Source organism: Ochotona princeps, chromosome 11 (assembly GCF_030435755.1).
Source record: "Ochotona princeps isolate mOchPri1 chromosome 11, mOchPri1.hap1, whole genome shotgun sequence".
Taxonomy (NCBI): Eukaryota; Metazoa; Chordata; class Mammalia; order Lagomorpha; family Ochotonidae; genus Ochotona; species Ochotona princeps.
The window spans coordinates 71,485,284-71,508,863 of NC_080842.1; the positions used below are offsets into that span (position 1 = coordinate 71,485,284).

A 23,580-nucleotide genomic window follows, 5' to 3' on the forward strand; every position below is an offset into this window, starting at 1 on the left:
AGGCCCTGGTCTCACCAGTCCCTCCCAGTTGCACTGAGTGGTGGGGTTGCTCACCCCCATTATTGGTGCGGACACTGAGGGAGACATAGGCTGCTGGGACCTCCTGGCTAGAAGGCACAGAGCCAAGGCTTTGGCTGGTAAGGGCTGGTTTCCAACTGACTGGTCTCTCCCTGCTCTATGCCTGATGTGGCCGTGTGATTGCAGTGGGGCGTCATTTGGGACTCTGGGGAACCTCCCTGGGCCCTGCACAGTATGCTCTCCATTTGGGAAACCCCTGAAGCCCCTCCGTGTCTCAGCCCCTTTTTGGGCCAGCGCGGCCTTTTTCGCTGTCCTAGAACATGCATCTCTAAATCTCTCGTGGTTCACTTTGCCCCATGAGCGTCGGTTTGTTGCTGCATGGGTCAGTGTCTGGGGTCAAGCTGCATGACTTTGTCCTGCTGTAGAGCCTGGTGTGGAAGGCTTTGGAGCCAGTCTGGTTCTGCATCCGGCCCCAGCGGTTGCGTCCTTGGCCTCTCGTTTTGTTCGACTTTGAGCTGGGGTTGAGTTGCCCGAGACCGCTTGTCATTAAAACTCAGAGATGTATTCTCTGTGTCCTAGCCAGCAGGAGGAGCTCAGGGCATGGGCAGGGCTGGTCCCTTCTGTAGGCGCTCCTGCCCCTCCAGGCCGTGGTGTCCCTGGGTCCGTGGTCGCTCAGCCTCGTCCCATCTGTCTGTCTCCTCATATAAGGACACTGATCATTGGATTCAGGCTGCTCTGATCCAGGATGGTCCTTTCAAGAGCTATCACTTGGTCACAGCTTTCAGATCACCCCTTTTACTGCCAAGAGGGGACAAGGTGTGCGGGAGCCCCCACGCCCGGCCCCACTCAGTTCTGGGTGGATGTCTCAGTGAGCTGCTCAGACGAGGTACATGCAGCCACCAGTGTGGCGGGCTCACAGTTGCTGTGGAACCACTTGACCTTGAGTGGGTGTCTGTGATGGAGGCTGACCTGGAGGGGCAGTGGGCAGGTGAATGAGGTCTCCCATGTGTACCCTCTGCTGCCGCTTACCCCAGGCTGGAAGCTTGGGCAGGCTGATTTGGGCACCTGGCATGTGTCTGACCATGGCTTTTCTTGCAGGCAGCATGGACCCTGGCACTTGTGCTCCAAGCCCCTCCGGCCCACAGCCTCCAACTGCACCACAGCCCCGTGCCCGCTCTTGGCTCAACGCCACCCCTTCCTCAGTGGAACAGGAGGGGGGCGAGGCACCCCTAGCCCCAGGGGCCCAGAGCAACCCTGGAGCAGGTGTTGGAGATGCGGCTGCTGCTGCCAAGCCACAAGCCTCACGCTCCAGGAGCAGAGAAGGAATGGATGGGACAGGTAAGGGGGCAGGGCTAGAAAGCCCAGTGGGCTCAGCCAGGCCAGGGCTGGGGCGTGAAGGTGGGGTGGGTGTGTGACCCTGGAAATTGGAAGGATCCCCCCACGGGCATTGCAGGTTCTGCTGCTCCACTGAGAGCCCTGTCATCACCCGTAGGGCCACCCGCTGCATTTGGCCTCCATCTGTGGGGGGGGCTCAGTTACAGGGGCCGAGGGGGAGACCAGGCCAGAGAGGCTGCAGGGAAGATCTCGGGGCTCTGGGGACGTTTGTTGAAAGCCCCATCTCCTCAGGGGTCATTGCCCTCCTTCCCTGCACGCTGCCACCGTGCTGTCTGGCTTCTCCAGTTAGTCTGCTTCCCCTGCGCTTCGCTCTCGTGGGCGCCTCTGCCCCAGATGTGCCATGTCTGTCTCTGCCTGTGGAGGTCCTCCTGCCTCTTGCGTTTTCGGATCTTGACCCATGCAGACAGATGTGTTCCGTTGCAGCCTGGCACATGCTCACATATGCGTGCACGTGGTCACACAGGCACCCTGCAACTGGGGGACTTTGTTCCTGTACACCACCTCAGGTGTCCTGGGACTCCCTCATTGCTCATAGGCTGGGGAGGGCATGGCTTCCTTGTTCCCCCAGGTGTTGGGGTAGGAGGGAAGCAGAAAACTCAACCTGTGCCAGCTCCCCTCCTGGCCCTGTCCTCCCACCACAGCTGCCCAGGGCAGCCAGACCAACCCAGCCCGGCCTGGCCCAGCTAGCCTGGTCCAACCCACCCTGGCCCAGCCCGGCCCAACCTAGCCTAGCCCAGCTTGGCCCAGCCCAGTGTGGCTCTCCTGTCCATGCAGAGGCCTGAGCCCGTGCCGTGTGCACCTGACATGTGCCAACCTCAAGGTGCAGAGTCCAAGGGTTGAGGCAATGAGTGTCCTGAGCAGCCTGTCTCGTGCCCTCAGCCTCTCTGCAGAGCAGGGCTTGCGAGCTCTGGTTGAAGGGGCCGAGTCCTCCTGGTCAGATGTCACTGGGCAAGCCCCCTTAACCGTTGCCAACACACCCCAACTGCGGGCCTTTGTGTCTCCTGAAGGAGCGCCTCCTTCCTCTGCACTTGGCTGGCGAGGCCGGGCTTCAATCTGTAGTGCAGATCCACCGGCCACTGAGATACGTGGAGCCAGGAAGCAGATGTGGTTTCGTTTGTGGTTTCCGCCCAGGAATGAGGAGGTGTGATAGAGAGTGAGCAGGGCCTGCTGGCCGCACAGCTGGGATGCTGTGTGCTGTCTCCTGGTCACTGGGCCCCAGTCCGACAGGGGACAAGCAGACCCCACCTGCAGGGCCCAGGGGATGTGGGGAGGGCGGGGCCTGAGTAGCCATGGGAATAGCTGTTTAGGTGGGTTGGCTAGCCGGGCAGGCTCCCCTGGCTCCCGCAGGTAGCCTGAGTGTCAGACACAGACATCAGATACGCTACCCCTGAGGAGCAGGGCAGGTATGAATACGGTGGCCCCTGATCCCAAGCTGGGTGCCTGGCAGGCCTTTCACTGCAGTAGCCCACACAGCCCACCGGTCCTGGCCTCGGGCACTGCGGCCACCCCAAGAACAGAGAGAATGGGGGGTGAAGTAGGTGCCCCGGACTCATGAGCTCAGGGATCCTCGTGCTGCAGGCCTGGTCCCAAGGGGGCGTCTACTCAGGCCCTGGCGTTGGAGGACGAAGACTCAGGGCTGTCTTGGATAAGGGGTCCAAGCAGGGGAGCAGGAGGAAAGAAGTGACTGTGTCCCTGGAGGGCTTCCTGGAGGAAGCACTGAGCTGCCCCTTGGCCCATGTCCTTGGAAATAAGAACAGAGTTGCCTCAGGGTGCCCCGTCTCTAGCTGCCTCAGAAAGGTTTCTGAGCTGGAACTCCAAGCTCTGCCACTTTGTGGTCCTGGCACACACCAGCCACCTGGGCAACACTGCAGAGCTGGGACTGCACTTGGAAGCTCAGGTGGCCCTTGGGGGCAGACAGAGAAGGTGGTGACACCTGAGGGGTCCCAGGACCCCAAGAGTCAAGGGTCATAGGGATCCTGGGTAGAAGGGAGCACCCTACTGGGTCGGGGGGCTTGATTCTCGCACCTGCCCGGACCGCTCCTCCTGGTCAGAGCCACGGGCAAGGGAGGCCCTTCCTCGCAGCGGGTGGTGAGGGTCCTGTCATTGTAAGCTGCAGTCCTGCCTTCAGCCCCAGGGGACCTGTTAGCTCAGCGCGCACACACACACACACACAGACATACAGACGCACGCACGTGCAGGGAGACCTACACACAGACACACACATATACACGGATACACACACAGGCACATATACACACAGACACACACATATACACGGATACACACATACAGACACAGGGGCACAAACACATACACACAGACATAGACACACGCACGTACAGAGACCTACACATAGACATACACATATACACAGTACACGTACACACACACAGATACACACACACAGATATACACACAGATACACACAGACACCCACATATACACAGATACACACAGACACACACACACCAGCTGAAACCCCCACACTCAGTCTGTAGCCCACCTCCCACAGGGGCCTGAGAACCTGTTGCATGCAGTGCTGGGGGTGAAGGCTAGGTCCAGCACTGCCTCTCAGGGCGCCACAGTTGGCAGGGCAGCTGGCTCTGCTACAGCCCACGGTCCTGCAGGGCCTGGGGCGCACTGCCGCCTGCGGAGGCTGGCCTGCTGGGGTGAGCCAGGTAAAGCAGGCTTCTCTTCGTGGCCGGCATGTGCTGACCGTGTGCTGGCCACAGACAGCACATGTGGAGTGTGTGCTGAGCATCTGCTGAGTGGGGCTCCAGCCCCCCACCCGCCCCATCCCACCCTGAGACCGAGTGGGGGATTCCCGAGGCAGGCCCCTGGGTGCCAGGGCTGGCAGAGGCAAGGCGTGGGGGTGGGTACGCTTGTGGTGGCCCTTGGCTGTCCCACCGTCTCCACTGGCTTCTGGAGGGGACATCGTTGACCCTGAGTTTTGCCTGTGCAGAACAGAAGCTGGGGCCTGAGGGAGGTGCTGTGTGTCTCCTCCCCAGCCCGTGTGGCACCTCTCCAGTGTCAGTCTGTGAACAGTGTCTGTGCCAAATTCATCACGGGATGGGAGAGTCCTTCCAGCCCGTAGGTACATGCATTTTCTGTTTCCAAGTCAACTCAAGGGTGGCAAGTCCAGTATCTGGGAGAAACAAAGGTCCCAGGGTCAGCTCAGAGAGCTAGGAGCTAGGCAGGGGAAAGAACGTCACTGGACTTGGCATTTGGTGAGAGGCAGCTGGCTTTCTCACAGGCTGTGCCCACAGAGGTGACGTGGTTCATGCGTGGTTACCTGATACCCCACTGTCGGGTCACGGTCTCTCTGGACACACACAGGCCCCCGAGGAGGGCCATCCTGGGAGCTTATGGGTTCCACGTGTCTGGCACTTCTGGGCATGCTTATGCCTGTGCTGAGCCTGCAGCCAGGGGGCAAAGCAAGGGCGGCAGGGAGGCTGGCCTGGAGGGCACAGCATGCGTGTGGGCCTGGGGCCCCTCGGGCAGGGGCAGGAGCTGTTGGCTGGGCCCTGTAGCCATCTTGGAGCAGCATCCCCAGGGCCTGATGGGTGGGGGGCAGTGCCCCGGACCTGGGGCCTGTGCCTTCCTGGGAGGTCCTGCCAGGACCTTCCAGTCCCTCTCCCTGTGGCCCCATGTGCTGCCTGCCCTGGAAGCTGATTTTGGGTGGGCTGCTGTGGTCGAGTGGGGAGGACAGGGCCCCAGGTGTCATTCCCTACGGGGACCAGGCACCATGTCCCCGTACTCACCTTCTTGCCACAAACATTGGGGGAGCCTGTTTGTCTGCGCTGTACCCACCAAGCAGCAGGTGGTGCCCCGTGTGTCCTTGTGTGATGTCTGACCCCTGCTGAGGAGCAGTGGGCAAGGTAGGGTGTAGACGGGGCCGGCCCGTGGAGGTCAGCCGCCTGGACGCAGGGCCTGGGTGCCGTTGATTCTCTAGAAGCTCCATGTCTCGTCAACAGGAAATTCCAGGAGACGATCGAGCACCAGCCACACTGGTGTGTGTGCCGTGGCCTGCCAGCCCTCTGAAGAACTGTGCGGGGGAGGTGACCTCACAAGAGGCCACTCACAGCGCTGTGTAGCACATGACCTGAGCGTGTCTCCTCTGCGGGGTCCATGAGCCATGGGCACTGTCCATGGCTGTGTCATTCAGCCCATGACTGTGGTCCTGCCTCAATGCCACGGTGTTAGAGACCAGCACCTCAGGAGCACACAAGGGCAAAATGGGGAACAGTGTCCTTAGAAGAGAGACCCCAGCCAGATCCCTGGTGAGGACGCAATGAGAGGCCCCCGAGCTCGGCAGACACAGGAGCCGCTGGCATCCTGACCTAGAACTTCTGGTCCTGCGTCTGGCGGAGAGAAGTGCCTGTCCACCATGGCCACGCAGATGAACCCAGATGGTCATGGTCAAGTGGACAGTTCATGTCCTTGGTTCTGACCACCAGAAAATATGTCTGTCATTGACACAGTACTGAGGACATGGGCTTGTGGTCCATTGGGGTCCTGGCATCATTTGCTCTCAGCTCAGGGGCTTGCAGACCAGAGCCCCAGGATCTTTTTGGAACTCTAGTTAGGGCCCAGGGCAACGGTGGGGTTCAAGTCTGCACCCACTCTCCCCATTCACCGTCCTCACCTCTATGAGCCCCAGCTGTGTTGAGATCCCCCTAGGGGGCTGTACCCAGACCAAGGGCTGTACCCAGACCGAGGGCTGCCTGGAGCTCCCTGGGCTCTGCTAGCTGCCTGCTGCCCCTCTGCTCTGCTGGTTGCCAAGGACCCGCTTTGTGACCTCCCATCACCCCCCTTTCCTGTGACAGGAGACACAGAGATGCCGTTCGAAGAAGTCCTGGAGAAAGCCAAGGCCGGGGACCCCAAGGCGCAGGCAGAGGTGAGTTCAGGACACGGGACATTGTGACTGTGGCTCCAGCCACTCGCACAGAGCTCCACGCTGGTCTACCTGTTGGCTGTGACCTCCTCCCAGCCGCTCCCTGGGATGCACAGTTCCTCTGGGATGCCCACCTTGACTCCGCCCCTCTTTCCTCTCTGCTCTCACAGCTCCTTGTGTGGCATTCCTCTGGCCCGGGGGGCTCACTCAGTGGTGGGGTACAGTCAGCCACCAGCTAACGGGCTGTCAGGGGCTCACTCAGTGGTGGGGTACAGTCAGCCACCAGCTAACGGGCTGTCAGGGCTGTGACTGACTCTAGCGTCTGCCAGGACCGTGTGCCTGTGCTGGAATGTGGGAGTGAGCCACATGGCCACGCCTGGGGTAGCTCAGGAGAGACTCGGGACCCCATGGACGGGGAGGGCTAGGTGGGCAAGCTGAGTACAAGGGTGGGGGTACCTCATCTGAGTCAGGGCCTGGGCTGCCAGCAGCTGCCTTCTCTGCCAGCCTGGCCAGCCCTGGGGGAGGGCTCCCTGCCGTACTTCCTGGAGAGGTGGTGAGATACGCCTTGAGCAGTGGCTGATGAGCTCCGCACTGTCCCTGGTTAAGGGCCAGGGAGGGCCTGAGTAGGTGACTGTGGTCACCAGGGGGGAGTTCTCTCTAAGGAAAAATCGTAAGTGGACCGCTTATCCCAACCAGCCGTGGTGTGCTGGGCAAGGTCTCCTGTCAGTGCCCCGGGCTTCTCTGTCCATCTGGAAAGTGGGCGTGTTGGGCTGTGTCTTGGCTGTTGCAGGTGTTCTGAGCCATGCATGGCCCTGTCCGTATAGGGTACACAGAAGCAGCCATGGACAGTGTATCCATGGTTGTCTATGGTCATGTCGCGGGCCAGCGCTGACCCCCTGCCAGCTGGCCTCTCCCCAGCCCTGACTTTTGGGGTCCCCTTCCTGAGAGGCACGGTCCTGAGTCACCAGCCACTGTCAGTGTGCCTCAGGCTGTCGGGAGGCAGGATTCAAAGGAAGCAAAGAGCCTGCCATCTCCTCCCTGGGAGGGGTGGCCGTGCGGGGCCATGGAGGACCAAGGCCCCCATGTACCTTAGGGTGCAGAGCCTGCTGTCTCCTCCCTGGGAGGGGTGGACGTGCAGGCCGTGGAGGACCAAGGCCCATCCTACAGTGCAGAGCCTGCTGTCTCCTCCCTGGGAGGGGTGGCCAAGCGGGGCTGTGGAGGACCAAGGCCCCCATGTACCGCGCCATGCGGGGCCCCGGACGACTGAGGCCACCATGTCTTCCTGCAGGTTGGGAAGCATTACCTGCGCTTAGCCCACAATGCCGACGAGGAGCTCAATAACTGTACAGCCGTGTCCTGGCTCATCCTTGCCGCCAAGCAGGGCCGGCGGGAGGCCGTGAAGCTGCTTCGGCGGTGCCTGGCCGACAGGAGAGGTGGGTGGTGAGCGGGGGTGGGACAGGTACCAGGGGTGCTGCCTGTGACATGACATGCTTTGACACCATGCAGCCAGCTCGCCTTGTGCAGCCCAGCCCTGTCTCATGCCGTGTCTGTCCACTCCCCAGGGGCTTCAGGTGTTTCTGGAACTCGGAGCCACCCTGTCACTTTGGTTTGTGACGGGTGTCTGTGCATGGGGGCTAATGATGACTTTCTTCCCTTGGTTTCTGGTTCCAACTGGAGCTGCGTGGGGTGGGTGGCTTCACAGTGTTAGAGCCGCACACTGCGCTTATCAGGGCCCTGCCCTCCCGGGAGAGGCTGCTAGGTCTGAAGGAGGAAGGGGTATGGACATGGGACCTGCTCACTGGATGCCTGAACTGGGGCCTGTCTTCCTGGGAAAGATCTGATGTGGGTCTCCACTGCCCTGGAGGGGCCTTCTCCCGGGAAGGATTGCAGAGCAGGGGTGGGTACGTGCCCTCGCGCCCAGGCCAGGCACTCTAGTGACACTGACCCAGGGAGATAGTACCGCCTCTCCGACCCTGGCCTGCTCTGCCTGTTTCTACACAGGCAGCACGGGGCAGCAGGACCTGCCCCGGGGGTATAGCAGGGGTGATGGGGCAGGAAGTAGCCAGGAAAGGCCTTAGCCCTGCACATAGTGGGCACTGGGTGGGCGTCAGCTGCACCACACCTGCGGAAGCCTGGCCAGATGCCGTTATGTTCCCATGTCTGTTCTGCCCAGTTGCCCCAAGGTAGCCAGCAGACCTATCCCCCGAGTCACTGTCCTCATCCCCCTTGGAGTGGCTGTGCTGGCTCCAGGGGCTGGGGCGAGGCCTGAGCTGCCCCTCCGGCCTGAGCCCACCTGACCCCGTCTCCCAGGCATCACGTCGGAGAACGAGCAGGAGGTGAAGCAGTTGTCCTCCGAGACAGACCTGGAGCGGGCCGTGCGCAAGGCCGCCCTGGTCATGTACTGGAAGCTCAACCCTAAGAAGAAGAAGCAGGTGGCTGTGTCGGAGCTGCTGGAGAACGTGGGCCAAGTCAACGAGCATGGTGTGTGCGCGACCTCAGGCTGGAGGGGGCGGTGCACGGACGTCGCGTAAACCCCAAAACCTGCCCTTGGATGGGCAGGCAGGGGCAGCCGGGCCTGGCCTCACCTCCTGTGGTGTCCCAGGTGGCCAGTGTCCTGGGAAGGCCGGGTCTGTCGCCCAAGGGATGCTGTCTGAGGGCCATGAGGGGGCCCTGGGACCTGTGCCTGGTGGGCTGCGGGCTCCGTGAACAGTCAGCCTGCCCTGACTTGCAGTCTGCTCCGCCTTGCAGATGGAGGGGCACAGCCAGGGCCTGTGCCCAAGTCTCTGCAGAAGCAGCGGCGGGTACTGGAGCGCCTGGTCAGCAGTGAGTGTGAGTATGGCCACCTGCCAGCACTGCACCTGCCCTCACCTGCCAGCCCTGCACCTGCCCACACCTGCCAGCCCTGCACCTGCCCACACCTTCCCTCACGTGCCAGTACTGCACCTTCCCTCACCTGCCAGCCCTGCACCTGCCCACACCTGCCAATACTGCACCTGCCCTCACCTTCCCTCACCTGCCAGCACTGCACCTTCCCTCACCTGCCAGCACTGCACCTGCCCACACCTGCCCACACCTGCCAGCACTGCACCTGCCCTCACCTGCCAATACTGCACCTGCCCTCACCTGCCAGCCCTGCACCTGCCCACACCTGCCAGCACTGCACCTGCCCTCACCTTCCCTCACCTGCCAGCCCTGCACCTGCCCACCCTTCACGTTCCTACTTCCTGCCCACCTCCTGGGCACAGGCCCAGTGGTCCCTGTGTTAAGTCAGGTATCCCAGGCCAGCAGCGGAACCCTCCCTGCTGCTGGGCTAAGATAGGCAAGGACTGCCCTCGTGGACCTGAGTGAGTGGGCAGGGCGAGGAGTTAGGTGCAGGTTTGGTCAGGAGAGTGCTTGAGGCATAGCCAGCAGCGAGGGGGCCTCCCCCAGGGTGGTTCCGGCAGGGAGTGGAGAGCAGAGCACGTGGGGGACACCACTGAGATGTCGGGTTGAGGAACTGGGCTTTCATCCTCCACACCCAGCTGCACATCCTGACCGTGGCTTCACCTGCACGGGTGGGCTCCCGTGCTGTTAGATGGACCCACGAGGGATCGGGCTGCTCAGCATGAACAGGAAGCTGGGGGAAGGCTCTCTGCCTGTGGGGGAGAGGCGCTGCCAGCTTTCACGTTGCACAACCCTTCAGGGCCAGCCCTGTGTGAGGGAAGCTCTTGGCACCCTGCCCTTGTCTGTCTATCTGCTGCTAGCAGGGGAGCCTGGTGTAAGGCATGCCCTTCGCTGCCTTCACTGGTTCTGTTCCCCAGGCTTGTTGAATAGGCCTTTGGTGGTTATACTGGATGGAGGGGTTAATGTGCAATAGGTCTACAGCGAGTCATGGTGGGTGCAGGAGTTGGTATATACACAGAACATCCTTGGGTCACGGTGGACAGAGGAGTACGTGTTAGGCCCCTGGGAATGGGGGTGAAGGGTTTAGTGGGCACTTAGTAGGCCCTCAACAAGTGGCTGGACTTGAGGGCAGCTGTCCCCAGTACTGTGAACAGCCAGGACAAGGCTCAAGGGGTGGGGTGTCAGAGGGTGCAGCGGAGTCTGGGGGTCCCATGCCTGACGGTAGAGCCGGCTTAAAGGCGTGAGGAGTTACGTGTGTCCAAGGCCGGGGCAGGCTTGGAGGCCAGCAGTGGGCAAACCTGCCCTGCCCTGCAGTCCCTTGCCCCTCCGTCTGCCCTCGAGTTCCTGGTGCTTGTCTCAGCCGGCCCCAGGCTGCTGTCACCTCTCCCCTTGGGTCTGGTCCTGGTGAACTGGCCCTTTGGGGCACGCCATACTGTTTTCTCTTGTGCCTCAGCCAAGAACTACATTGCGCTGGACGACTTTGTGGAAATCACCAAGAAGTACGCAAAGGGGATCCTCCCTACCGACCTCTTCCTGCGGGGTGACGATGAGGACGACGACGAGCTGGCGGGGAAGGGCCCCGAGGACCTGCCCCTGCGCCTCAAGGTGAGCTGCTGGCTGGGCCTGTGCTGCCGCCCAGGCCGCCCGACCCTGGGGGGTGTCCTCAGGGCGCCACCAGCTCGGGGTGAGGGTGACGTTGGCCAGCACCATGGCGTGAGGTGGCCCGGGCCCTGATGTTTGCCCACAGGTATGGTGTGGGTGGCAGGAGGAAGACGAGAGCCAGGTGTCACTTAGGGGCATAGCCTGTCCCTGCCAAGTGCTGCTGTATTCCCGCTGACCCTGGATTAGAGAGAATGGGCTGTGCGGGGAATGGGTACACCCAGGCAAGTGAGCTGAGTGGGCAGCAGGAGCAGGCAGTAGCAGGAAACCCAGGAATGCAACCCATGCTCCGTTTCCTTTCCATATGGTTGGGACTTGGGGAGTCGCTGTGGGGTATGACCCTGCAGCTCTCCCAAGGTTGCCTCCAGTTGGCACTCAGTGGGTCCGTGCCTGTCGGTAGAGCAGCCCCATCCCCATGGGTGCTAGGGCCGTGTTCACGTAGCCATGGGTGGCCGGTCTCCAAGGATAAGAGTAGGGAAGTGGACCCTGTGTGTGTGCGCGGCTGAGTGAGTCAGGCTCCCGGGGTCAGCTGCAGGCTAGCAGCAGGAAGTCAGCTGAGTGGCACTGGGTGTGGAATGGCTCGGAGCAGGAGTGGCGGAGCAGGGCCGTGTGCAGGAGAGAGCAGCAGGAGGAGGGACTCGGAGGCAGAGCCGGCTGAGGGGGAGGCCCAAGGAGTGTCCGGTGGCAGTGGGCGAGCTGGGGACAGGGAGCAACCAGATTGGCTAGGCAGCTGAACCGAGGGAGCGAGCAGGTGGCTCTTCTGCAGGTTCTCAGGGCTAAGCCTGTCCTGAGTGGTGATCCCCATAGCAGGAAGCTGGGACCCCAGGAGTGGGGCTGGTGCTGATGTCCTAAGCCCTAATGGTACCTCCTATGGGCACCATTATGAGTTTGGTGCCATACCAGGGCTGCAAGTCCTGGGGAGAGAGTTTAGGTTTCCTGAGAGAGGTGGTGGATGCATGCCCATACTGCCCCCACAAAAGATCTTCCAGATCTAAGCCTACCAGTGCTTGGTGCTTGGTGCCAGGTGCCCACAGAGGAGACACAGGAGTTTTCTGTTCCTGATTCCAACCTGGCCCAGCCCCATTGTTTTCAAAACCAGACTGCCCCAGACAAGAGGAAAGGACGCTGTTGGTGTGATGGCATGTATGTACAGACACCACCTTGCACTTCCTCTGACCTTACTCCCAGGACTTCTGGAGCAGGAGGCCACATCCTGGGGCAGTCACCATTGGCCCTGCACGGGGCAGATTCAGAGCACATGCCCACCTGCCCTGTCCCCAATGGAGTGTCCAGCTGCCACTTCCTGTCTGCACAGCCAGGTTCCTCTGCCACACTGCAGGAAGTCGGGCATCACACATGGCGCCGTTTTCGTTCTATGCTGCGCCCTCTCTCCCCTCCCCTGCGCCCTGGCAAGCTGGGGGCTTCCGCAGGTGCTGCCCGGACAGGTGGAGTGGATGGCAGGCTCACCCTCCACACCTGCGTCTGTGCAGCTGCTCCCGCCCTGTCACCCGTATTCATGTTCTGCTGTGGTGACTGCCAGCAGCTGCTTCTGACCTTTGCCCTGGGTGCCAGCTAAGGAGTGGACACAAGGCTGGAGGAGGGAGGGCTGCTTTGAGGGTACCCGTGTGGGGGGTTATGTGTCTGTTACAAGCAGCATAGAGTATGTGTGTGTGCATGTGTGAGGTTACAGGTGTGTGTACATGTGTGAGGTTAAAGGTGTGTGCATGTATGGGTTACAGGCATGTGTGCCTTATGGGGTTACAGGTGTGTGTGCATTTATGGGGTTACAGGTGTGTGCATGTATGGGGTTACAGGAGTGTGTGTGCGTGTATGGGGTTATGGGTATGTATGTGCATGTATGGATTACAGCGGGTGCGTACATGTATAGTGTTATGTGTCTTGCAAGCAGTATAGAGTATGTGCAGGCATGTATGGGGATCAGGTTATGTGTCTGTTGTAAGCAGTGTGAGTGTGTGTGTGTGTGTGCGTGCGCGCATTTCAGTGCACATGCACCTGTGAGTGTGTATGGACATCTGAGTCTGGAGTGGATATGCCTGTGCATTTGGTGGTGTCTGTAGGGTGTGTGTGTGTGTGTGTGTGCTGTGAGCATGGGGGTGGCAAGCTCTGGTTGCCAAGGTCTCCTGCCACCAGCAAGACTTGAGGTGGCTGTTCAGGAAAGATGGGCCACACACTGCTGCGCATGGTGGTCCTGGGTCCCATCCCAAGCACTGTCCAGCTGCCCCTCCTTAGAGCCCAGCCTGGCCTGTCATGGTGACCACTGCTCAGCACATGGGGAAGCTGAGGCATGGCAGCAAGGGGTGCAGCGGAGTGGGACACGGGCTCTGCTCGCAGCCGGGCAGCCGAGCGGGTGGAGCGGGACACGGGCTCTGCTCGCAGCCGGGCAGCCGAGCGGGTGGAGCGGGGCACGGGCTCTGCTCGCAGCCGGGCAGCCGAGCGGGTGGAGCGGGGCACGGGCTCTGCTCGCAGCCGGGCAGCCGAGCGGGTGGAGCGGGGCACGGGCTCTGCTCGCAGCCGGGCAGCCGAGCGGGTGGAGTGGGACACGGGCTCTGCTCCCAGCCGGGCAACTGAGCAGGGAACAAAATGAGAGCTACCCAGCTGGGTCCCTGCAGGTGCTCCCGATCTCACAGGGGAGACAGGAACCCCCCTGGCAGAGGGTGGTGGCAGGGAGGGTCCGAGTGGTGGGCGCTGTGCCCTTGCTGCCAGCCCAGCCCCACGCAGTCCCGCTGCCCTCCCCAGGTGGTGAAGTACCCACTGCATGTCATCATGGAGGTCAAGGAATACCTGATCGACGTGGCTTCCAAAGCCGGCATGCACTGGCTGTCCACCATCGTGCCCACCCACCACATCAACGCCCTGGTCTTCTTCTTCATCATCAGCAACCTCACCATCGACTTCTTCGCCTTCTTCATCCCGCTGGTGGTCTTCTACCTGTCCTTCGTGTCCATGGTGATCTGCACGCTCAAGGTGTTCCAGGACAGCAAGGCCTGGGAGAACTTCCGCACGCTCACCGACCTGCTGCTGCGCTTCGAGCCCAACCTGGATGTGGAGCAGGCCGAGGGCAACTTCGGGTGGAACCACCTGGAGCCCTACGCCCACTTCCTGCTCTCGGTCGTCTTCGTCATCTTCTCCTTCCCCGTGGCCAGCAAGGACTGCGTCCCCTGCTCCGAGCTGGCCGTGGTTGCCGCCTTCTTCACCGTCACCAGCTACATGAGCCTGAGCAGCTCGGCCGAGCCCTACACACGCCGGGCGCTGCTCACCGAGGTGGCTGCTGGGCTGCTGTCCCTCGTGCCCACGCTGCCTGTGGACGGCCACTACCTGAAGGCGCTGGGCCAGACCTTCTTCACCGTGCCCGTGGGCCCCCTGGTCGTGCTCAACCTCAGCCTCCCGTGCCTGCTCTATGTCTACCTCCTGTACCTCTTCTTCCGCATGGCCCAGCTGCGCAGCTTCAAGGGCACTTACTGCTACCTGGTGCCCTACCTGGTGTGCTTCATGTGGTGCGAGCTCACCGTGGTCCTCCTGCTCGAGTCCACCGGCCTGGGGCTGGTCCGTGCCTCCATCGGCTACCTGCTCTTCCTGTTCGCACTCCCTGTGCTGGTGGCCGGCCTGGCCCTGATGGGCCTGGTGCAGTTCGCTCGCTGGTTCATGTCCCTGGAGCTCACCAAGGTGGCGGTCACGCTGGCCCTGTGCAGCGTCCCCCTGCTGGTCCGCTGGTGGACCCAGGCCCGCTTCTCGGTGGTGGAGCTGGTCAAGTCGCTGACACGCAGCTCCGTGGTCAAACTCATCCTGGTGTGGCTCACGGCCATCGTACTCTTCTGCTGGTTCTATGTGTACCGCTCGGAGGGCATGAAGGTGTACAACTCCACACTCACCTGGCCGCAGTACAGTGCCCTGTGCGGCCCGCGGGCCTGGAAGGAGACCAACATGGCACGCACGCAGATCCTGTGCAGCCACCTGGAGGGCCACCGCGTCACGTGGACCGGCCGCTACAAGTACGTGCGCGTGACGGACATCGACAACAGCGCGGAGTCGGCCATCAACATGCTGCCCTTCTTCATCGGCGACTGGATGCGCTGCCTCTACGGCGAGGCCTACCCTGCCTGCAGCCCCGGCACCACGTCCACTGCCGAGGAGGAGCTGTGCCGCCTCAAGCAGCTGGCCAAGCATCCGTGCCACATCAAGAGGTTCGACCGCTACAAGTTCGAGATCACCGTGGGCATGCCGTTCGGCGGCCACGAGGAAGACGACGTGACGAAGGACATCGTGCTGCGCGCCAGCAGCGAGTTCCGCGCCGTGCTGCTCGGCCTGCGCCATGGCAGCCTCATCGAGTTCAGCACCATCCTCGAGGGCCGCCTGGGCAGCAAGTGGCCCGTGTTCGAGCTCAAGGCCATCAGCTGCCTCAACTGCATGGCCGAGCTGACGCCAGCCGGGCGCCACGTCAAGCTGGAGCGCGACTGGCGGAGCACCGTGCACGGCGCCCTCAAGTTCGCCTTTGACTTCTTCTTCTTCCCCTTCCTGTCGGCGGCCTGAGGGTGCCCCAGCGTGCGTGTGTGCGTGTGCGTGTGTGCAGTCCTGCTATGGCACTCACTGCCTTCTGCCCTTTGCACTGGCTGTGCCCAGGGTCCTTGCAGGTCACATACACAGTTGCCCCTCCCTCGGCCTCCGCTTTGCCGGGTGGAGCTGAGCTGCCAGGCCAGGCCCGTGGCGGTGCTGGACTCCCTTGGGTGTCCTGTGCAGGATGTGCCCCCTCAGCGCTCTGCTTTTGTGTCAGGTTTGTTTCTGAGAAAGCTGAGAGCATGACCGTGTGAGGGCAGCACAGCGTGGAGGACTCGGGCAGTCCTGCCAAGCCTGGGCAGCTGTTTGCCCATCCTGGGAGGAACAGGGTGCCCAGCTGCCTGAGCCCCATCACATGACCATGAGAAGTAGCTCTCCTGGGCCTGAGTGTCGCTCCTGTCCAGGGGCTGCTGGAGGGGTCTGAATCCCCGGCATGGAGGCAGCGCTCAGCAAGCTGAGACGTGCTGGGCCATAGAGTAGAGTGGCAGGCCCCGAGGGAGCCTGAATAAAATCCCATGCTGAAGCCGCATGTGCCTCTGTAGGGAGTCCTTCCCTGGTAAGGGTGGGCCTGGGCCCCTGCTGCAGGCAGATTCCCCACTAGCTGGTGTGCGGGGACCTGGGGCGCCTGAGGGCTCCATCAGCACCTGTGGTGATATCAGGCCCCAACTGTCACAGGAACCCAGGGACAAGCCAGCATGCGAACGCTATGCTCTCTGTCTTCCAAACACATACGTTTCTCGGAAAGCCCAGATGGGCACAGCTGTCTGAAGGTCATGATCCCGCCCAGATGGGAAGGGCTCGAGGGGTCGGCATTTGTGATGCTCAGTCTACAGTCGAGGCTGAGGTTGGAACAGATCCCGGAGCACTTCCTGCCCCTGCAGCCTGGGCTGCACCCCTCCCCGGCTGGCTCCACTACTGCTGTGGCCAGGATACCTTGAGCCGTCCACGCATGCTCTCTTGGGTCAGTCAGCCTCATTCCAGCCACCCCCTTCTTCCTCGGAATCCATCACTCGCAGTGTGGGGTACGTGAGCGACAGCTGTGGCCTGCACATCAGGGTGGGGCTGCATTTCTGCCAGCCGGAGGTCGGCTGCAGAGGGGTCCCATCCTGTGCTGTGCTCCTGGGCAGTAAGATGAGGTTTAGGGTCACCCAATTCCTCAGACTGGGAGGCCTCAAGTGCAGCCACTGTCCCACACTGCCACTGGACTCACCTGCTTGTCCACAGGGCAGAGGGAGGGGCTGCAGCAGGCCCTGCCCACAAAAGAGCACCAAGGAGAGGGGGTCCTGGCCTCAGCGGAGCCAGCGCAGGTCCCTGGGGCACCTTGCCACTCAACACCCCATGAGGAGTAGGGTCCCAGCCTCAGTTGGCAGAGCCAACAAGGGTTCCTGGGGTACCACACTGCTGCTCAGCATCCCAACTTCACCTCAGCAGGGCTGCTGGCTGGGAGAAGGGGGCTGGTATGGCAACCCCGGATTGGCCTTGGCTTCTACATCACCCCTTCCACAAGCCCCCGTGTGCATGGTGGCCACTCAGCGCCTGGCACAGGCCTCAGGAAGTCGGCTTCGGCTAGTGCTCCAGGCCTCCTAGCAGTGACAGCCTGGTCACACAGCTGACCACACCCTCCATGAAAGCATAACTCCTGATTCCCGTGCAAGCAAGGGCATGCCTCATGCGCTGGCCCTGTTGTTTGGCCTGTGAAATGGGGACGTATCATGGCCTCCTTGCCAGCTGGGTCAGGGTGGGTGATCACTTATCTCCAAAGGTGATGGAACAGTTGGTGGCGATTCCTTAAAAGGAGTCAGACACACAAGGAGCTTCAGAAGTAGGACCCAATCGGAGCAGGTGAGAGCAGCTGGGCCCAGACAGGGTCTGGCGTTGGGGGTGTTCGCAGTGACCCCTCCATACTCAGGACACAGGCCAACCGCTGCTGCCAGCGCCCCAAAGCCTGCCTTGTTTGCCTTAGCTAATCTCCCTGAGTGCCTCATCGCTTCCCTTGAACAAATATTTACTGTCTGCTGATACTCAGTGAGGTGCTGTGGTCCCCGAGTGAGTCACATGTGGGTCCGGCTTCAGATCTCCTGGGGAGTGACTGTGATGGCCCAACTTGGGGACAGGAAGCCCTGCAGGAACATGGAGCAGGGTGAGGGAGGGGCTCCCAGCCTCTGGGAGGAGAGGACCCAGAAGACCTCGCCCCGCCGGGAGGTGGGGCTACCTCATCGGAGGAGCCAAGCATGGAGGTTCAGGGGTGAGGTCGTCTGGTATGCGAAGTCCAGGACTGTGGAGCCCAGGCGTGACTGGGGAAAGTGGCAGGTGGCTAGAGGAGCCGGGCCTGCAGGTGGCCAGGAGTAAGGCCAGGGCTGAGCTCTGGGCACATGGGCCTAGGCGCCCAGGTACCTTGGAGAACACCCAGAAGGCCCTGTCACCCCTGTGCCATCGCAGGCCTGGCCAGTGCTGTGGCGGCCATTGGTTCTGGACAGGCCCCCGCTGGCCTGTCAGGATCGGGACCGGGTCTCCCGTGCCTGGAGGGAGGTGTCGGATCACACACACGGGGGAGGGGGCGAGGCTGCTACTCGCAGGGCAGCCCTGGCCAAGGGTTGGGGGGACTCACATCTGGTCATGTCTGTCTGCTGGCTCCTTTCGCCCCACTCCCAGTGGGGTCCTCAAGGTTCCTGGGGTGAGCAACTTGCAGGGCGTCGCCCAGTATGACTGGCACGGGACCCAAAGCCTCGTTCTCTGACCACAGAAAAGTCACCATTTCCTGGGCCTGAGCTTACCCACCAGGGCACCCCGGATCCAGGATGACCTGGCTGTCCACATTAGTACCACATTAGGGGGCCAACAGGGCACAGCAGGTAAACCCATAATGCCGGCATCCCACATGGGAGCCAGTTCAAGTCCTGGCTGCTTTACTTTCAATCCAGCTCCCGGCTTTGCTCAGGGCTTAGTGGTGACACAAGGCAGGATGAAGGGGCAGCTCCATGAGGCAGGTGCAAGGAGAAGGCGCAGCCCAGAACATCACAGCACCGCAGGTTCAAATCCGGCCTCCCAGGCAGCCTCGCAGCCACTCACGTGGATGCTCTGTAAATATCAACGAGAAGCCCCCCTTTTCCACAGCAGCCAGAGCCCCTGTCAGATGCAGGCCTGTAGGGGCGCCTGGGAGTTTTGCCAGTCGCTGGGGCTGCAGCCTGCACCTTGGTTGTCTGCTGCAAAGCTGCTGGCTGCTCTGCACGCCCAGAGAGCAATGGCAAGACCAATGGCGGTCTGACCGCAGAGCACTTGACTGGTCAGTGTCCAGCGAGGAAGACTTTGGGGACAGGGGAACAGGGGATCCTCAGGGGATCCTCATGCTCACCCAGTAGGTGACCCTCCTCCAGCTCTCTGAGGTTCTGGCCTCTGACAGAAGGCCCCACCCCCTGCAGGGAGGGGCTGGGTCCTTGGGGGGCAGCCCATTGCCATGCCACCCGCACCCCTAGGAAGGGTCCAGGGGGGTTTTCATGGGGTTCCGTAGTGCCAGCCAGCAAACCGTTCCCACTCACCTATGTGTTCTCTCAGTCTCAGGGTTCCTGCGCCCCACTCCAGTGTGCCGCGTGGTTTCCGTGTTGGACCCCTCACTGTCCTTGGGTGTGAGGGCACTAAGCACACACACACAGTCCAGGATGCTGACAGAGCTCTCTGGACCCCTGCCCAGGTACCGGAAATTTAGCCCACGTAAGTCCTGCTCAGCCAGCAGGTGCCCAGGATGAAGTTGGCCTAAGCCTGTGCTGGGCTCTGGGGACAAAGCAGGGAGGGAGCGGCCCCCCCCGATGTCACATTGGGCCAAGCTCTCTCCCCTCCCCATGCTGTCGCTCTGCCTTTCAGACAAACACCTCTGAACCCTTAAGGAAGGTGAAGGAAACCCGCTGGATGCCACGCCTTGCACCACCTGCCTGGGCGGGGCCTCACTAAACAGAAACAGTATCAGGAGCCCCTGCGTGGATGTAACATTTGTTATTTTATTGGAAAAGGCTGGTATTCACATATTTATAATTTTATTCAACAGCTGATTAGCTTGTGAGACACCAGACCGACCGCTCCTACGGGCTTGAGTCCAGGGTGGCCAGGTCAGCCCCGCAGCCTCCAATCCTGCACCTCTGTCCCCTGCAGCCTCTGCAGGGGTCTCCAGGAGAGAGGAGGGGGAAGCAGTCAGGCCTGGACAGCTGATGGAGGTGGTGCCGTGTGCATACTGCACATGAGGAGGCCTGCAGGTGGTGCCGGAGCAAGGGTCTGGGGCTGCCCGCCCTCCCCAACTCTGATCCCTTCTCAACACACACTCCAGGACCACGAGCCACTGTGGACTCAGGACTTTCCACATCTCTCCGGAGAAGGTGGTTCTACCACGTCTTGTTCAGGCCCGGAACCTGAAGGTGCAGACGGAAGGAAGGAAGCAGCACCTGCAGGACGCCACCTCCCCAGGCTGTTGGTTGGATTGTAAAATTTCATCGGAAAAGAAATGTACATGACACTGTCCAAGCCACCTAGGTTTGACAGTGAACGTGGAAGAAAAAAGAAACATTCTTCATTCCTGCTAATTTCAAAAATTAAAAAAAATCAATGGACCTTTTTCTGGGCGAGGACTATCCAGCAGGAGTGAGTGCACATGGTATTTGTGCTTTTACACACGCACACAAGAGCACACCCAGCCCACAGAGCAGGGTCTCAGACAGCCTAACTCCTAGGCTGTGTTCCACGTGGTTACAGAAACACACACACACACACACACACACACACAGCCAGACTTAGCTGCCCAGCCACGCGCTGCTTTCCAAAGCGTGGGGGAGTAGCCTCCCTGCTGGTGGCATACCCCACAGAGGCGTCCTCGCGGGCCCAGCAGGTGGTGTCTGTTGGGAAGCAGTTCAGGGACCTGGGGAAGGGGCTGAAGGTAGACACAGTGGACCAAAGGAGGAGCCCAGGGCAGGGTGGGCTCCTGACATCATGAAGTAAAGCGAGCCACCACCCACGGGTCGCAGAGCAGCTGCGTCTCCCTCCTCCCAGCCTGTCCAGCCTCCCAGACTGGAGAGATGCGTGCCTTCCAGAACTTCCATGAGAGACTGAACATTCGGGGCCAAGCAAGACCTGGACAGGATCCTAGCACACACGCTGGGTGCCTGTCTTGGGCCGCCGGTCACCTTTGATCACTGGCCTGTGCAGTGGGGGCATTCAGATGCTCACCGGTCACAGGGCGCAGAACGCATTTGGGGAGGGAGGGACGCTGTCCATGCCCAGCAGCTCTGACGGATACTGGAGGGGGGGATGGGAGTGCAGAGCGCTGCTGGGACTAAAGCAACTGAGCGGGGGGCAGGGTGGCAGTGCTGGGGCTTGGCATGTGGCAGCGCTGGGCTGGATGTCGGCTCTGTGCGGTGAGAGGGGCCGGTACACACATCTGCAGTCCCCTGGGGCCTGGGGTCCCTGAAGAGCCAAGAAAGGAGCTTGCACCTGCCAGTCCCCAGCGTGTGCGCATTCACCATCCAAAGTTCAAATGTGAGTCTCCGCCCTCTGGGCGAACTGCTCCAACAGGTCAGGAAAGAGAGCGGGCTGGCTTGTCTGAGTGTCGTTGGCTGTCCCCGGAGCCCAGGCAGGACCAGCCCCAGCGTCCCCAGAGGCAGAGCCTGTGGGAGTGGAAAGCGAAGTTACAGTGATGTGGGCTGACTGCGTGTAGCTGGGACGGGCAGGGAGGAGTGTGAACCAAGGAGCCCTGAGCCTCAGGCTGGGCAGTCGCGTCCACTGCGGGTGTGTGGCTGTGAATCCCCAGGAGGGGAGCTGGGCGGGGGGCACTCCTAGTGCATGTCGGAGTTGACCTTGTCCTGGAAGATGTACAGGTTGTTGGTGGCCGCAATGGCAATGATGTTCTCAGCCGGGTGCCAGGCCGTGTGCAGGATCTTCTTGGTGAAGTCCAGGCTGTCCACACTGATGTCGTCGCGCCGCCGCTTGCCGCCCACGCACACGCGCCGCGGCTTGAGCACAGCCCGGGGCTTGCTGCTCTCCCGCGACGCCTCCAGGGTCACGTCCCGCTTTGTGTTGCGGTCGAACATGCGGAAGAAGTTGTTGTAAGCTCCGGTCATGATGACGCTGGTGGGAGATGGGCAGGTGTCAGGTGGGGACAGGGAGGTCCCTCCTCTGCCCGCCCACATGCTTCTGTGGGATCTCTGTGTACCCCATGACATCAGGAGCTAAGTCCCCCTGCAAGCCCCAGGTGAGGCAGCCGCATAGCCACTGGGGGTCCCTGGCGGCTGTGTGAAGAGAGGCAGCCCTGGTGGCCTGCCTGGTCGCAGTGTGAATCCCCCTCCCTGGGAAGAGCGCCCAGTTCTCTCCCTGCTGGAGCCAGGGTAGGAGCTTGGCAGCTGGAGGGAGCTGAGAAGCTGGGGGAGGTTGGGGATGGAGAGGCCGGGACCTGCGTTGTCCAAGGAGGCGAGAGCTGCCTGGAGATCCCTTCTGCTCTGTCTAGGGTGGCCTGGGCTGAGGGGGGACCATCTGGACACAGAGTTCAAGGCCAGCTGACAGAGGTGCGGAGCAGGAGACAGGACGCAGCTGGGTCCTGCATGAGCCAGGCTGACCAGGGACGGGGCTCCCCTGGAAGGCTGAGGGGCCCCAGGACTGTGCTGGGGCCTGCTGCTGGTGGGAGAAGTGATGTCATTGGCCAAAGCCCCGGCCTGGGACACTCCCAGAAGAGACCAGGGTGACCACCCCCCTTACAAAATGGGCGGGGAAGTTGCGGCCAGGGATCCCCTCGAGCAACTTAAGGCCCACCAACAGCAGCTGCCCACCTGTGCCATAAGACCAGGCCTCGCCACTAACCCACTAACTGGCTTTGTCTGGGTGGGGCAATGAGGATGGGTCCCCTCCCCAGTTTGTCATACGCAACTGTCCTGGAACTTCCAGGCCAGAGGCAGCAGCCAACTGGGCCACAGACAGGAAATTTGCAAAGGTTCTGGAAGGTTCTAAGGGAATCACAATGGGAAGTTACCCAGGAACCCCAGGCCTGAGAGGTGAGGGGTGAGGGAGAAGGAGAGAGAGTTGCAGGGTGGGGTGGACAAAGGCTCAGAATGCGGGAGGCAGGCAGCCGTCACAGGCAGTCCAGGCTCTTGCCCGCTGGGGAGGGTGAGGGCCTGGTTGGCCTCGTTGGATCAGCGTCCACTGCCCCCATGAGGACTCCAGGGGCAGGCACAGGGAGCCAGCCCGGCAGAGTCCACAGCGGGTAGGGTCAGGAAGGCTGCTCTGGGCAGAAGCCAGAACCTTGCATGTCGGGGGGCTCCGCTCAAGAGAGAGGTGCTGCGGAGGGCTCAGGAGGGGGCGACTTCTAGGGATCCCCCGGCCTGAGGGCAGGGAGCCCGGCCGGGGGTCGGGGGTCGGGGGTCGGCAGCCACAGACCAGGCAGGTGAGTGCATTCTAGGCCAGGCCTCCAGGGAGCAGAGCGGAGCTGACCATTGACGTGAGGTGGAGCCGTCGCCCGACCATGGGCGCCCTCTGGTGGCAACATGCTGGAGGCACAGGCAGCTGGTGCAGCCAGAGGCGATCCGTGCCTTCCCCAATCAACACACAGCTAAGGCTCAGGGCAGACGCAGCAGGTACAGGGCACCTCAGGGCAGAGGGTGGGCGCAGAGGATGAGGCAAGCGTCCTTTCCTGCCCCCCCCCCACCCCTGAGAGTTTGCAAAGGGCAGGCCCACACAAGTCAGCAGAGCCGGGGGCCGCCAGCGCAGGCCCCACTGCACCCAGGGATACCTGTCACTCCCGTTCCAGGCACACTCGAATTTATCAAAGATGCAGTCGTTCTCGTACAGCGAGCAGAGCTTGCTCCGCAGGTAGTCATGGACCTGGCAGAGGAGGGGGCAGTGGTGAGAGGCTGGGCTGGGGAGCGAGCAGCATCGCCCCTCAGCCCTGTGTACGTAGAGGTGCCCACAGCCAGGCACACAATGTCCTCTGGGCCACTGGCACGGCGAGCATTGTGGACATGGGGCAAGGCAGGCCTCCTGGGATCCGGCCCGGCCCCTCGCTGCCTGGGTGACTGGGGCCAGGAGACCTCACCTCGCCGAGTCTGTTTCTTCATTCCTCACGTGCCAAGAGAGTCAGCCTTGTGGATGGTTCTGGGATAAGCACAGGGTGGGCACCTTGGAGGACCCCAGCA

General features: G+C 61.7%; 3 protein-coding genes across 3 annotated transcripts in view; 2 read left to right on the plus strand and 1 right to left on the minus strand.

Moving 5' to 3' along the window:
• Window positions 1-494: 494 nt before the first annotated feature.
• WFS1 (wolframin ER transmembrane glycoprotein) lies at window positions 495-15,810 on the plus strand. The gene is made up of 8 exons (XM_058670311.1): window positions 495-1,006; window positions 1,117-1,356; window positions 6,240-6,310; window positions 7,596-7,740; window positions 8,618-8,788; window positions 9,056-9,136; window positions 10,644-10,795; window positions 13,607-15,810. Exons 1-8 carry the CDS (start codon window positions 619-621, stop codon window positions 15,395-15,397), a joined length of 3,039 nt encoding a protein of 1,012 aa, XP_058526294.1. The 5' UTR covers window positions 495-618; the 3' UTR covers window positions 15,398-15,810.
• The window catches only part of MAN2B2 (mannosidase alpha class 2B member 2), a 133,889-nt gene continuing 123,689 nt past the window's right edge, over window positions 13,381-23,580 (plus strand). Inside the window, exon 1 of the mRNA XM_058670312.1 lies at window positions 13,381-13,384. The gene's annotated coding sequence lies outside the window, so the exon portion shown is untranslated. The remainder of the gene's footprint in view (window positions 13,385-23,580) is intronic.
• The window catches only part of PPP2R2C (protein phosphatase 2 regulatory subunit Bgamma), a 72,601-nt gene continuing 70,237 nt past the window's right edge, over window positions 21,217-23,580 (minus strand). The window contains exons 8-9 of the mRNA XM_004579227.2: window positions 23,178-23,269; window positions 21,217-21,526 (exon numbers count right to left, since the gene is read on the minus strand). Of these exons, the coding sequence (XP_004579284.1) occupies window positions 21,235-21,526; window positions 23,178-23,269 (384 nt within the window). The 3' untranslated portion in view covers window positions 21,217-21,234. The remainder of the gene's footprint in view (window positions 21,527-23,177; window positions 23,270-23,580) is intronic.